This window comes from Gambusia affinis, linkage group LG08 (genome assembly GCF_019740435.1).
Source record: "Gambusia affinis linkage group LG08, SWU_Gaff_1.0, whole genome shotgun sequence".
NCBI lineage: Eukaryota > Metazoa > Chordata > Actinopteri > Cyprinodontiformes > Poeciliidae > Gambusia > Gambusia affinis.
The window spans coordinates 24,996,151-25,010,125 of record NC_057875.1 but is presented as its reverse complement, the minus strand read 5'-3'; the positions used below and the strand labels follow the sequence as shown (position 1 = coordinate 25,010,125).

At 44.2% G+C, this 13,975-nt stretch overlaps 1 protein-coding gene across 4 annotated transcripts in view; it reads right to left on the bottom strand.

Moving 5' to 3' along the window:
* Positions 1-13,975, bottom strand: part of map1ab (microtubule-associated protein 1Ab) — a 65,465-nt gene that overhangs the window by 4,580 nt on the left and 46,910 nt on the right. For all 4 annotated transcript variants that reach the window (XM_044125496.1, XM_044125498.1, XM_044125497.1 and 1 more), the window contains 2 exons: positions 2,478-13,806; positions 831-1,063 (listed from right to left, as the gene is read on the bottom strand). In XM_044125496.1, coding sequence (XP_043981431.1) covers positions 831-1,063; positions 2,478-13,806 — 11,562 coding nt within the window. The remainder of the gene's footprint in view (positions 1-830; positions 1,064-2,477; positions 13,807-13,975) is intronic.

Sequence of the window (13,975 nt, the reverse complement as noted above, 5' to 3'; positions counted from 1 at the left end):
GAGTCCAAAACTCAAAATGCAGCAGCAGATTTCAATATCTATCGATTAGAAATGCACTGATCCATATTTTTCACTTTCAATACCGATACACATATCTGGGGTTTAGTATCGGCCCATGGTGATCCGATACAGAAAAACTCTGCTGAATTCAATTACATTTTTTGTTTTTTAACAAAGACATAAATGCACTCAATTACTAATTTAATTGCTAATTCTGCACCAGAGGATCACCCTGAAATACACCCACAGCTTCACAAGCTTGCTTGTAAAAACCACTTTAATTTGTTCAGTCAGTGCAATTAGGAATATAACAGATAATGCAAAAATAAATGGAGAAAATGAAACTGAACAAAAACAATAGGTTTGGTCAGACATGTTAAAAATAAACTGCCACCAAACGTCTTTCAAATGGCTCAAAGTGCAATTAAGAATTGTAAACATAATGTAAAATAAATAGTAAAGCATGATGTACAAAGTGTAGAATTAGACTAAAAAGATCTACCCTAATGGATCAGGCACAGTGTCACCGATACTCGATCTAGTATATTTTATCAATATCAGGACCGATACAGATATTAATATCGGATCAGTGCGTCTCTACTGCAGACTGAACGTCTCTGAGATTGGCTCAATAAGCATTTAGCAAAAAAAAAAAAAGGTTGTCGTTTCACTTTCAAGTTCAAATCCAAATCATGCTCTACTCTGTTGGTTTATCACATAAGACACTTTGAGATTTGAGGCTATTACATGACGAGATGCGAAAGAGTTTAACTGTTGTAAACACTGCAGTTTCCATGTGTGCTTGTCGAGCACGTGAAGGTTTCAGGTACCTGTAAATTGGAGCCCCACTGAGCTTTCCCCTCCAGCAGAGCATCCAGAACTCCACGGCTGGGCTCTCCGCTTCCCGGGTCATTCCCGCTCACCACGTAGTAAGCAGCCCGCACTCTCTTGAAGAACTCCTGGTCCACGTTCTTGGCACTGCAGTGGTTAGGCACATAGGCCAGGTCTATATAGACGGGCGGTCCCGGGGGAACAGCTGTACTAGTTTTCTGGGAGCTGTTTCCTGGATACGAGGGAAGACACATAGTGGCAGAACGAAGGAGAGCAGCTCATTTATCAACTGAACTAATTACTTCCAATTTGCACATAAACCTCAGGAAAATACATCATATAAGCTACATTTATACCAAGCCAATTAGACTTTCTGAGTCACTGCAGCCAAATAGACAACTTCCAACCTTTTGAGAAGTTTAAACATTTTACATTCAACTAACAAGGTTCTCTCCGACAGGAAATGAGACGGCAATCTCACAAAAGATCATTAAACATAAAAGTAGCATACATTTTTAAGGGAAAAAAATATCAAAAAGTAGCCTTTTAAAATGGCATGTCAAGCATTATTTATTCACTTCTTAATGTCGATGAAAAAAATCATTATTGGGATTACAGCGTCAGCTTATGATTGCTGACCAGCTTTACACAGCTTTGGTGATGAGCTCCAGGATTAGAAGACCTCCATACCAACACCCTAATCTTTAACTCACTGCATACATTCTCTGTTGGTTTCAATTCAGGACTGTGGCTGGGCCACTCAGAAACACTAATGTCACTTCCAGTCAGAAGATATCGGTGAAATCTAAATCTGTTGGAGGTATGAATAAGTTTGAGGTTCATATGTGTTGAAAGAATTCTGTTATTCTATTTTGTGTGTGCTGTATGCTTTCTAAATGTGTTTATAAACAATAAGAGTACTCTTTACTTTGAGTAACTATTTATTCATGATAGTGATAATGTATTGTAAAATAAAAAATTTTCTTTCTTTTGAGTGCTAAATGAAAATGTCTAAATCAAACATTGAAGTTAATCTGACTCATTCAGACTGAAAATGAGACCGGCATATCTAAAAAGATTGTAAAAAATGTAAAAGAATCCGTTTTGAAACATGAACTACTTTAGTTGCTTATACATATTTTAATATAAAATGGCATGTCAAAAGTATATACCCTTTGCCGTTGCAGAAGAAAATCACAGTATTATGAGGTTCTTATAGTGTAAGCTTGAAAGTCTTCTGTTGGTGAAGATTTACTAAATTGGATGTTGTTGAAGTGTTTTACCAAAGACTTCTTCAAGAGCCCTTTTATACTTCACAGGGTTGGCGTAGCAGCAATCTGTGCTTACTGATGCCAAAAGCATGCTGGAATATTTTAATGAAAAAAAAAAAGCCAATATATTTTTGCCTTTAATGGCGTGACAATCGGCACTTCACAATGTAGAGAGTTTTGGGGAAAGGTCTTGAGTCCTAATTCAGTACTTTGAAATCACAAATCTGATTTATTCATCAACAGACATGAACACAAAACAGTATTCAACTCTGCCTATTTGTGTGTTCACTATATCTAATTAGATTTAAGTTAGTCTGGGATCTGCATATTTTTCATGGTGATGCTATGTTGAATGAAATGTGGACTTTAACATACCTGAACTGCTCTTGATGCCGTTGACCAACCCTTTCCCGGGGTTCAGGAGCTCACTCCTTGAGCCTTGCGTCTCAGACATTTTGATCAGTCTAGAGCTTCTGTCTGTGTCCTTTCTCCTGAGGGAGGCAGGACGAGGTGAGCTGGAGTCCTTGGTCTTCACCGGAGTAGAAGACCTCTTCCTGGCATCACCTTTACGAGCAGGAGAGGCTGACTTTGGTTTGCCCTTTCTGAGGCCTTTCTTCTTCAGAAGTTTCTCTGTGCCGCTGTGGTCATTGAGAAGAGCCTCTGGGTCGACCATGCAGACATCTGGATGGGGCGGGTGGGGCAGGGGGTCTTTTATAGGGGCTGGGAGGGGATCGTGGGTTTTCTGAGACGAGCGAGGTGAAGATCCATGGTGGCTGCTCCCAACTCCAGAGGCTGATTTGTCCACTGGCAGATGCTCTGCATCTTCGTCAGAGTCCAGATTTCCCTCAGCAGTTATAGATGGACACTCCTCTGTTTCTGGAGGGACATCAGAGTCTGACTGTGAAGGTAATGACTCACTGACTGATGTTGGAGGTGTCTCTTCCCCGGCTAATGTGACAGCCAAACCACAGGACATTGCTCCCGTCACCTGGTGTGTCCCCTGTCCAGCTTCACCATGGTGACCCTGAGCGTGATGGCGCCTGTGCTTGTGCGACCTCCTTTTCACTGAGTGTTGCTCGTGCTCGTCCTCGTCTCCTTCCTGAGAGCGGTCGCTCTGTCCGTCCTCTTCACCCTCGTCGCTGGAGAGGTGGTGAAGAGTGGGGTTGATGAAGGATGGAGAAAGCTCACCCTTGCGGTGTTTATACTCGCAGGACGAGTAGGCCTCAGGGTAGTCAGAAGAAGTTGCTCCAGTGTTCAGGTCAAAGGGACGAGCAGCCTGGATGTCTGCTTTGCTAGGTGCTTCTGTGTGGTAAGACTCTGCTGAGGTGGACATTGACGTAGTATGAGAAGTGGCCCCCCATTCCTTAGTTTCTTCATCTGCTACTTCGTCACCATCATCGTAGTCTGGTGGAGGGGTACCTGGATAGTCCTCAGGCCTCTGCAAAAGCTCCCAGTCTGATAAGCTACTCTTTCTCCTTACTTCTAACCTCACTGATGGCTTCTCTAAGAAGCATTTGTCCTCCCATTTTTCTGCCTCTACTTGTTTCCCAGTTTCTATTTTTTCGCTCACCTTAGGGTCAGCTGTTTCTTTCTTATCTTCTATACTTCCATCTTTACAAGTTTTTTCATCCAGTTTCTTCTCTTCTGTCTTCTGTTTGGTGCCTATGTCCTTAATTGTTTCTGTCTTTTCATCTTTTCCACTTATTTCTTTTTCCTCTATATGGACATCTTCCTTCATGTGTTCAGAAGCTCCTTTAGTCATCTTGTCCTTTAAGTCTGTTGTGGCACATGAGGTTTGAGTGGCTCCAATGTCACTTGATGGAGTTATTGAGGCTGCATGTTGAGTTGATTCTGTTGTCACGGCAGGTATAGACACTGTACTGGTAGAGGTGATGGTGACGGTCCTTTCTTCTGTGAACTGAACTGTACTCTCTGCTGAATACGTTTCAGCAGTCTTTGAAGAGAAAGCCTCCTTTGGGTCAGACACTTGGATTTTTTGACATTCAATGCGGCATGGCAGGGTGCTGTCCTCCATTTCAAGTGTTTCAGGCTCCTTCTTCTTGGACCCCTGGTCAGAGGAATCAGCCCTTTGGAGAGGAGAGACATCAAAGTGAGTTTCTGATGTAGATGTACTGTCGGGGACAGCTACTGGTTTTATGTTAGGTTGAGAAGTTGCCGGGATGGAGGTTGATATCTCAGTACTCTGCTTTATATCAGCCTTTTGCTCTTGATCCTCAGGCTTCTTGGGAGTGGCAGATGAGTCCACAGATGATGGCTTGGACATTTCTCCTGCAGGCTTTGTCATCACCTCCAGGTATTCGTCCCTCTGGAAACTTCCGAAACACGAGCCTGTGGACGCCGCTTTAAATGGAAGTTCCTCCTTGGCCAAAGGTACCTCAGAAGTTGGTTGAGGTAAAGTTGCAACTTTCCCCCCCAAGTCCTGGCTGAAAAGAGCCAATGTTGAGGCAGAAGACGAGTAGCTGTATGATGTAGAGGAATGTGTTGAAGAAGACTTTGTTTGGGTGGTGTAGGAGATATCTGAGGAAGTAGTTTCATGTTCTGTCACGATGTCTGTGCACTGAAGATTTCGACTTTGGCTGAAATATCTAACGTCACTTGACTCGGACTGTCTAGAGGCATCTGGGAGGCCAGAGGTTTCTTTCTTTTCCACATTCAGCCCACCTTGACTGTCCTCAGAAAAACCTCCAGATTTGCTCAACCCACTATCAGAAAGTGGAGGACTAGATGTAGGTTTGGACATTTCCTCAGAATGATCAGATGTCAAAGAGCAGCTTATCAGTGTTCTCGTAGATGTTGCTTCTGTCGTTTCTTCAAACTGAGACTCTGGTGGATGTAAAATGTTGGCGTCATCTTCCTTTAGCACTTCAGATGAAACGTGATCTACAGGTGGCGACCTTGTTGTCTGTTCAGATGAATAATCAACTTTGTCTTTGTGTTCTATTTTTGTTTCATCAGAATGTTTTTGAGTATCTTCTGCTGTGATACCGCCTTCATCCATTTTAGGTGTTCTGTCTAAATTTTGAGTCTTTGTCTCAGGTTTTGAAGCTGTTGTGTCTCCAATTGTGCTCTCCTGTTTGTCACCTCCATCTGTTTTGCCCGTGTCTTTGACTTGGAAAGCTGAGCCATCATCAGGAGTTGTTTTACAGGCTGACGGCTCTTTGAAGAAACCTGATTCAGACAACTGGGACATTTTATTTGAGTCCTCTGTCTCCTCAAACTTAGTGCTGTCATCAGAACCGCGTCGGCACATTTCTTTTTCTGACTGCTCCCTTGCTCCCTTTTCCATATCTATATCACTTGACATGTCTTCTTCTTCCTCCTCTTCGTCTTCCTCTTCATCATCATCAACACTGAAATCCTCTCCCTCTACCAGCAGCCTTTTGTCCATGAGGATCTCTTTTCCCTCTGGAAAATGTAAAGACTTACAAGGAACAGAGCTGCTAATTTTACTGAAATCAGATGCCAGGACATTGTCGTCTATATCAAGTCCCACACATGTGGCTGTAGCGCCGCTCCTTGAATCAGCTGGAGGATCTTGGCTCACTGAAGATGACGCGCGTTGAGGTAAAATGTCTTTTTCTGCAGGTGAATGCCGACCAGACGGAGAGCCATCTTTCTCCTTCGGACGATCAGAACTTTCCTCTTTATATTTGAATGACTCAGCATACTTTTCTCTCTGTTCTTCTGTCTTCTCCTTCTCTGTGACTTCTCCAAATGTTCCACCGGTCGCCCCTAGGTCAGAGTGACCCCTTAGAGCTGAAACTGTTTCTTCTCTTAATGAGGTGGCTGCAGGCTGAATGTCAGCAATGTCACCCACTTGTGTTGGTTGTATCTGAGAAGTTGAAGCTCCTCTTTCCATCATTTCTTCTTTCTCTTTCTCTGATTTTTCAGGTTTGTCTTCTTTGAGAGTAAATGAGTATGACTCGGCGGCTTGGGATGTTTTGTTGTCTTTCATGTTTGTGGAGTAATAGCTCTTGTCGACACAAGGTGAATCTGCTCTTTCTTCTCTCTGACTTTCTTCCTCTTGGCCTTTCTCCCTGTCTTCGTCTCTAGGGGAGGCACTTCGGCTGTGGTGGCTGCTCTTCTCGCTCTCTGTGAGGGACACCGGGCTATAGTCAACTCTGCTGAAGGACAGCGGTTCTTCTTTGTACTGATCGTCTAATAGAAACATGGCTCCTCCACTTTCCGTCTGGCTCGCTCTTCGGTTATCATCAATGCAGATATCGGAAGTGGTATCAAAGCCTAGAGAAATCTCAGTATCTTCTCTTCTCACTGGATCTTGATGTTTAGGGATGGGCTTTTCATCTGGATCATACTTAGATGCACCAAAAGTTTCTGCCTCATCTCCGAGGCTTTCAGTTATAATCTCTGTTTTTAAGCTCATTTTTTCACTTGAATCTGCTTTTGCACTTCTAGTGGTGTCTCTAGCATCTTCAGATTCTTTATCAATCATGAAATATGAACAGGGTTGTGACAGTCCTGGAGACACCACCTCCCTTTCTCCTTCCATCTCCCTTTCTGCTTCTTTTGCTTGTTTCTCATCTGGCCTGGTCTTTTCCGGTATGTGTTTCTCTTGTTGGAGTCTTTCCTCCACACTGGACTGGCTTTCTGTGCTCGACAGTGTGCTGCTCCTTGGTTGGCTGTCGGTACTGGACACTGTTGACAACACGGGCTTTGTCTCAGTGGCTTGTGATGCCGGTTCTGCTTTGACAGCTGCACTACTGCAAACTGCTTCCTCCTCCTTTGATGTAGCAATATCAAGAGTCGACTCTGGCTTGGCAAGTGGAGCGGCTGTGGTTTCTGTTTTCACAACATCTTTGTCAACTTCAGGTGAAAGTCTGCTTTCTTCTTTTCCAGACTCTTTGATGTCCTCATCCAGGGACGGTTCCTGCATAGTGAGAATGGGTATGATCACTGCAGGAAGCTGAGATGCAGGAGGCTTAGTTTGGTCACTTGTTTGGGGAGTCTGCGTTGGAGTCACACTCACAGAGGAAATATCATGGTCAGATTTTTTTGACTCTACTGACAAAGGTCGGGAACCTGCTCCTCCCATGCAGATGTCCTCCTCTTCTTCATCCTCTCTGTCTTCATCTGATGACTGAACCGCAAATGCAGGTTTGTAATCTGACTTGGGGGTCAACATTTGTTCCCCTGATATTTCCTGTGAAGGCTGTTTGATGCCTTTGTCCTGGTCTTTCTCCTGCACTTCCTCTTTCTCCCATTTTTCCTCTTTAGTTTGATCTGCTTCAATGTAATCGGGCTTTGCTTTCTCTGTGACATCATCTACTTGTATGCACACAGCATCCTTTTCTTGAACTATCTCCACATCTTCAGCTGGTTTTGTCTTTTCTTCTTTAACGTCCTCAGGCTCATAAGTGTAGTCCTTCTCTTGCTCTTTCTCCATTTTCTGTTCTTTGCTCAGTTCGGCAACATGCGTATCGTCTTTTTCTCTCTCCATCCTCTCTTTTGAACTAATAACCTTCAATTCTTTCTCTTGTTCTTGTGGCTCTCCCTGGATTTCTCGGAAAGACACACCAATGTCATCTTTCAACACAAATCTCTGTTGTGTTCCTTCTGAGAAAGTTTCCTTCCCTGGATGGATTCCAGACAGTTCATCAGAACCTTCTTCAAGTGCATTTTCATCATCTTTTTTATCATCCACCTTGGATTCTGACAGAATGGAATACTTATCTTTCTCCTCTGTGGTGCTAGTTGTTGGAATGTGCGTCTCCTTGATGACCTGACTCTCCTGCTTCATTTCACCTTTTTCTTCTTTAAGAGCTTCAACCTTAGATGACTCCTTGTCTTTTGTGTCAGAGAGTGGTTCAGTGGTGTCCTTCATTTGTTCTGGCATGAGTTTTTGGTCAGTAACGTCCTCCTGGGGTTGTTTCACAGAAACATCTCCTTTATCCTCCACCTTTCCATCCTTAGAAATTTCAGCAGCTTCCTTTTCTTTCTCCTTTTTATCAATAACACATTCAATAACATCAGCCTTTTCATCCTCTTCCTTAACCTTAACTATTTCAACATGAGGTCCTTCTATGATTGTCTTCTTTGTCTTCTCTGTGTCAAGTTTCAAATCTGATGCATCATCCTTGGTTTCAACCTTCTTCTGCTCCTCCGTGGGAGGAGAAACACCTGCCGTTATTTTAGTTTCCTGCTCTTTGCTGGGTTTCATGTCAGAAATTGAGTCCTTAGCTGTATCTTTCTCCTCCTTGGAATGCAGGACATCTACACCATGATCGTGAACTGTCGCTTGTTCTTCTTTGGACAGTTTGATAGGGATTGCCTCCTCTTTCGCTGCCATTGTCTCTTTTGCTCCCTCTGCTGTTCTTTCAACTCCACAAAGATCTTTACTGACGTCTTTGTCTTGTTCATCTCGTATCGTGGGAGTAGCCTCATTACCAACGTCCTTTGGGGTTGCTACATCTTTGATTGTTTTGACATGCTCACTTATTATTGCATCATCTTCTACTATTGGAGGTGCTTTGACAGCAGAAGTGACATTTTCATGTGCTTTCTGCTGCTGCTCTTCTCCTGTGATTGGTATTTCAGGTGGAAGCCTCTCTTTTGCTTCTTTGCTTGTTGTAGTGGAGGATTCAGTATCTTTACCTATGATTTCAGGCACTTTGTCCATTTTAGTAACTTTGACTGCATCTAGAGCAGTGTCTTTACTTTCTTTGTGCTCTCTTTTTTCTTCAATTGTTGGCTTACCAACAGGAGTTTCCTTACTTAGTACCTTTTCCTCAGACGTACTGGACTGAACAGCCAAAGGATCTTCTATCTTCATGGCCTGCTTATTGTCTTCTTCTACTGTAGGTTTAAATAGGGATGCATCATCTTTGAGTGGAATTAGATCCCTATTTTCTTCCTGGCAAGGCTTAGTGCATGGAATATTTTCCTTCTTTGAGATTTTCTCTTCCTGTTCAGTTGCTGACCTGTCTGCAGTGATCTCTTGACTCACTATTATGTCTTTCTCTACTTTGGTGTGGCTGAATGTCAAGATTGCATCTGTACTAATTTCTTGTTCATCATCTTCTTTCCTGGTAAAAGGGGCTTTGTGTGGATCACTAATTTCTTCATCTTTTTTCGTCTCTTCTTCTCCTTGATCTGTAAGGGGCTTAGTGGGTGACACATCTTGTTTTCCCACTTCTTTTTCCTCCTCCTGCTCTTCTTGTAGTTTGATGTCTGAGTCTTTCTCCTTTTTCTCCTCTTCTTTGGAAGACTCAGAAAATAGCACATCATCTGTCTTTCCCTCCCCCTGGCTCTCTTCCTTAACATCACTGATATCTGATGGCTGAACCTTTTCAACATCTTTTTCATGGGTCATATGAAAAGTATCCATCTCTTTCTTCTCATTATCTTTTAAAATCTCTCCATCAAAAATATCACCCTTTTCCACCTCTATTCCTTTTAAGTCACCACCAGTTTTGAGGTCAGGTTTGTGCTGTTGTATTCCATCTTTCTCTGTCTGTTCATCTTTGACTTGTTTGCCCTCAGAAGGCACAGCTTCTTTCTGTACTTGCTCATTGGTTTTGGTATTATCATTTTCTTCTGTCTCTTTGTGATCATATTTAATAGCTTCATCAATAGCTCCAGTACCCTTTGCTCCTTCTTCAGTAGGTGTAGTGTCATAAATATCCTCCTTTATTTTCTCTGCCTTCTCATCCACGACGGACGTCACGGTTGAAACTGATTCCTGAATGACAGATTTCTGGCTTTCTTCTTCCCTGGGTTCTTTGCAACCTGGGACCTCATCCGTATCTTTTTCATGCCCAACACTGGTGACTTTAATAGCACATTTATCATCATCATCATTGTCATCATCTTTTTTATCGTGATCTAAGGAACTACTCTTCTCTGGGAATTTACTTGACCCAGGCACTTTAGGTTCCTTCTCTCCGGTACGGCTGAAAGGATCCTCTTTGTCAGATGATGGGAGGGAATCCTCTTTGGCCCCAACAGGTAGTTCAGTTTCCGTTAAAGACGATACATCTGCAGACATTAATTCTGCATGTTTTTCTTCTTCCTTTGGCACTGACGTAATATCTTTTTCTGTCTCTTTCATCACTACAGCCTCTTTAATGTCCCTTTCAAATGATTCATCCTCAGATCTTCCAGACATTTCTTCAAACAGGCCTACTTTCTGTCTGTCAACTTCTTTCTGCTTTTCACTTTCCTGGTCATCCTTCATTTTGGTTTGGCTGTCCTTTGTGATGACTTCTTCAGAAAGTGCCTCCTCCTTAAGCAACTCCGAATGCAGGAAAACCTCTGTCTTGGTTTCTACTGGAGACTGATGAATTGGAGAATGAGCAGCACTCGAGGGTCCGGACTGTGGAGGAGAAGCCATTTTCACAGTGATGTCATCCGGACTGAAGCAGCGCTCTTCGCTCTCTGAGGTTACTGAGTCAGATCCAAAGGGTCTTGTAGGCACAACAGAGGAAATGTCTTTAGGAGCTACCGCATCGATGTTTTCCTCCTCCACTGGTAGATGGTCTGGTTTGATGTCATGGTGAGTCTTTTCTGGAGATCTACTGCCAGGAAGCTCCTCGTCTGTTTTTTTGCTCTGCAGTATTTGAGATGCAGCATAACCCTCTTGAAGTTTTTCAAGAGAAATGTCAACATTAGGGGTTTGGTCTTCTTCCTCTTCATCTTCTTCCTCCTCCTCCTCCTCTTCTGTCTTGTCAGGAGCTTCAGTTACCATCTTCTCCTCTGCAATAGGGAGCTGTAAATCATTAGACGGAGACTTGGACAGTTTGTCCTCTTCTAAGGAAGGTGGTGACAGACTTCCTGCAGAGGGTGGCTGCTCTTTGCCCTGGCATGTGGTTACGGCTGTTGAAGAAGAACCCGGGGTTTTGAGCGGCTCCTCAGCAGGGGGTGCAGCAACAGATGCCACTGATTGATCGTCCGCAATAGACGTAGGAAAGGAGGATATTTTGTCATATTCTGTGATGGATGTTGCGGAGGACACGTGCTCCTCCTCTGCCAGGGGAGCAGTGATGATGTTGGTGAAAACAGACACTTGCTCCTGCACACCTGGAATGAAACCTTTCTCTACCATGGCAGCTGCCTGCATCTCTCGCATGCCATGAATGTCTACAAAGGAACCCGTCTGATCAGGTACAGAGATGTCGTAGACACCGACGTCATACTGGAGATGTGGGATTCTCTCCTCCGCCTCTTCGTGGATCTCCTCATCAGAGATGGTCTGCTCTGTCTCGGAGTATCCAGGGATCATCTCGTCCTGAATGTAGAAGACAGGTTCAGCTGCAGCGGCTCCTTCCATGGTCACCGCGGAGGAAATCTCACCTGTTTTGTTTTCGGCTTCATCTTCATGCTTGACTTTGATCTCTTCATCTGCTATCACGTCTAAGTCCTCTACTTCTTCCAGTTCAGGTTTCTCCAGCCCCTCCTCCTCTTCCTCTACTTCCTCCTCCACCTCTGCTTCTTTTTCCTCCTCTTTTCTGGATGGAGTTGTTTGGAATTCCTGTGCTGTCAAAGCTTTGTTGGACAAACGTTCTGATTTCTCCATTTCTTCTGTCTCATGTTTCCTGTCAAGTTCATCGTCCTTTGCCTCCATCCACTTTGATTCATCTTCATCCACACCTATTCCCATGTCCTCCTCCTCTTCTTCCTCCAGGGCTTTCTTTTCTGCAGCGGGGGACTCGTCCTCCTCTTCCTCCTCCTCCTGAGATGCAGCTCCCTCATCCTCAAATATTTGAGCTTCTTCTAGTTCTTTCTCTTGAGCTGACTCTTTGTCTTTCCCTTCAGCTTTTGCTTCTGCATCTGGAGCTGACGTTGCCTTTTCAGGGGACTTTGGTTTCTGTGGGATTTCTGAAACGGCATCTGGCGCTTCGGCCTTCTCTTGGATTGGACTTTCTGCCGTTGGCCCTATGGAAACCTTATCACTCACAGGTAGCTCTGCTGATACAACTTTTCCTTCATCTTTTTTCAGTTCTTCAAAATACTTACTGAGGTCTTCGGGTGTGGATACAGCCGTTGTACCCCCAACAGCAGCTTTTTTCTCAGTGGGTTCGGGTTTAGCAACCACGGGCTTCACTTTGTCTGCTTTGGGCTCAGAAGGTTCAGCCTTTGTGGTTTTGTTTTTTATTGTCTTGGTTTTACTTGACGCTTTCGCTTTATGTAAAGTCTTTCTGACTTCGGGTGTGAGAGGTTTCAGGTCCGGTTTGGTGATTTTTCTCAGCTCAAGTTTGGATGCATCCTTCTTCTTGTCCTCTTTGGACTTGGCCTCTTTCTTGTCATCTTTTTTGGCAGAATCATCTTTCTTTATTTTCTTGCTCTCTTTCTTCTCCTTGTCTTTCTTCTCATCCATCTTTGACGCCCTTTCCTTCGAATGCTTTTTCACAGTTTTCTCTTTCAGTTTTTTCTTTTCGGGCACTTCTGTTTTAGATTTTATCGTTTTGGCTGGCTTCTTTTCCTCTTTTTTCTCTACAATTTTTTCCTTTACAGAGTCACTTTTTGCTTCTGTTGTGTTTGACACATCATCCTGTCCATCCGCTTCTTTCTTTGAGGTCTTTGCTGTGGTCTTAGGGGAGGATTTGAGACTTTCTTTGCTATCCGTTCTTTGTTTTAACTTTGTTTGCTTAATAGCCGATGGAGGAGCTCCTGAAGCAATGTCCTTTTGCGTGGCTACAGGATACCTCAGGTAATCAAGATGTTTTAGTTTTTCCAGCCCTTCTAAGATCTTGTTTTGTGGTGCATTCCCAGGGAACAGCACTCTGATGATCTTTTCTGTAGGGCTGGCAGGTAGCCACACAACTAAGGCTGTAACTGATGTCAGGTAGGGCACAGATATTTCTCCTTCCTTCCCACTGGGCAGCACAATGCCAGTTTTGGCCTTGCTATTTCCAGCCCACTTCTGCATTAAAAATTGCATCTCTTTGCTATCTTTTACTGGGTTAAGAATATACATATCTAACCTCCCAACTCCCATCTTATGAAAAAGTGTAATGGGCTCGATGGTGTTGCTGACCACTCGATACAGGGGCTCTGGCTTGATTCCTAGTTTACTAAGGTACTGCAGAGTAAGCGAGGCCTCTTCGATGCTGCGTTTCACTTTGAGATTAGACTCTGGTAAACGGAGCTTCTCTGGCACGTTGAAGAAGACTACACCAAGCTCTGGAGAAATCAGGTTTTTCATCCAGTCGCTGTAGTTTGTGGAGCCTTGTGACTGCTCCTCCTCCTGTTCTGCGATCTTCCTCTGCAGAAGCCCATTGATACCCGGGAGGTTGTCGGCGCCGATGTGAGTGAGCAGAATCGAGTCGATGCGGTCCAGGTGACGGACCAGTTTCCAGAAGCAGGATTTCCTCTCGGAGCCTCCGTCCACTAGGATGTTGAAGCCGTTCACGGCAAAGAGCGCCGAGTCTCCCCGTCCTCCGGGAAAGATGTAGCAACATGGCTTCGACAGTTTCAGGAAGCCTCCGGAGGTGGGGGGCTCCAGTAGGTCGAAAGGCGAGGGGACGTCTACGGTTTCAGAGACGTACTCTGTGAACTCTGTGACACCCTCCATCTTGGGGAGAACAAGCTCTGGGTTTAGCTTGTACTCCAGGAACTCCCGCAGGGTCTGCTGCTGTCCCACGGAGCTCCAGCCCACCTCCCCACGGCAGGACACAGTGAGTGTTGCCTGCTGCTTGGGGGCTGTTGTTCCCAGCAATTCACTGACCTGCAGAAAAGACACCAGAGCATATTGTTGTCAGTGTTGGCATACTTTAACTCGGAAAATTACTAATGGACTGCTGCATCCTAAATGCACAAAGGAGCGTTACCCCAGGTCCTTCCTCCCAGCAGCTGTCGGACTCTATAACCATCACTTCTCCCAACAAACTCAAAAA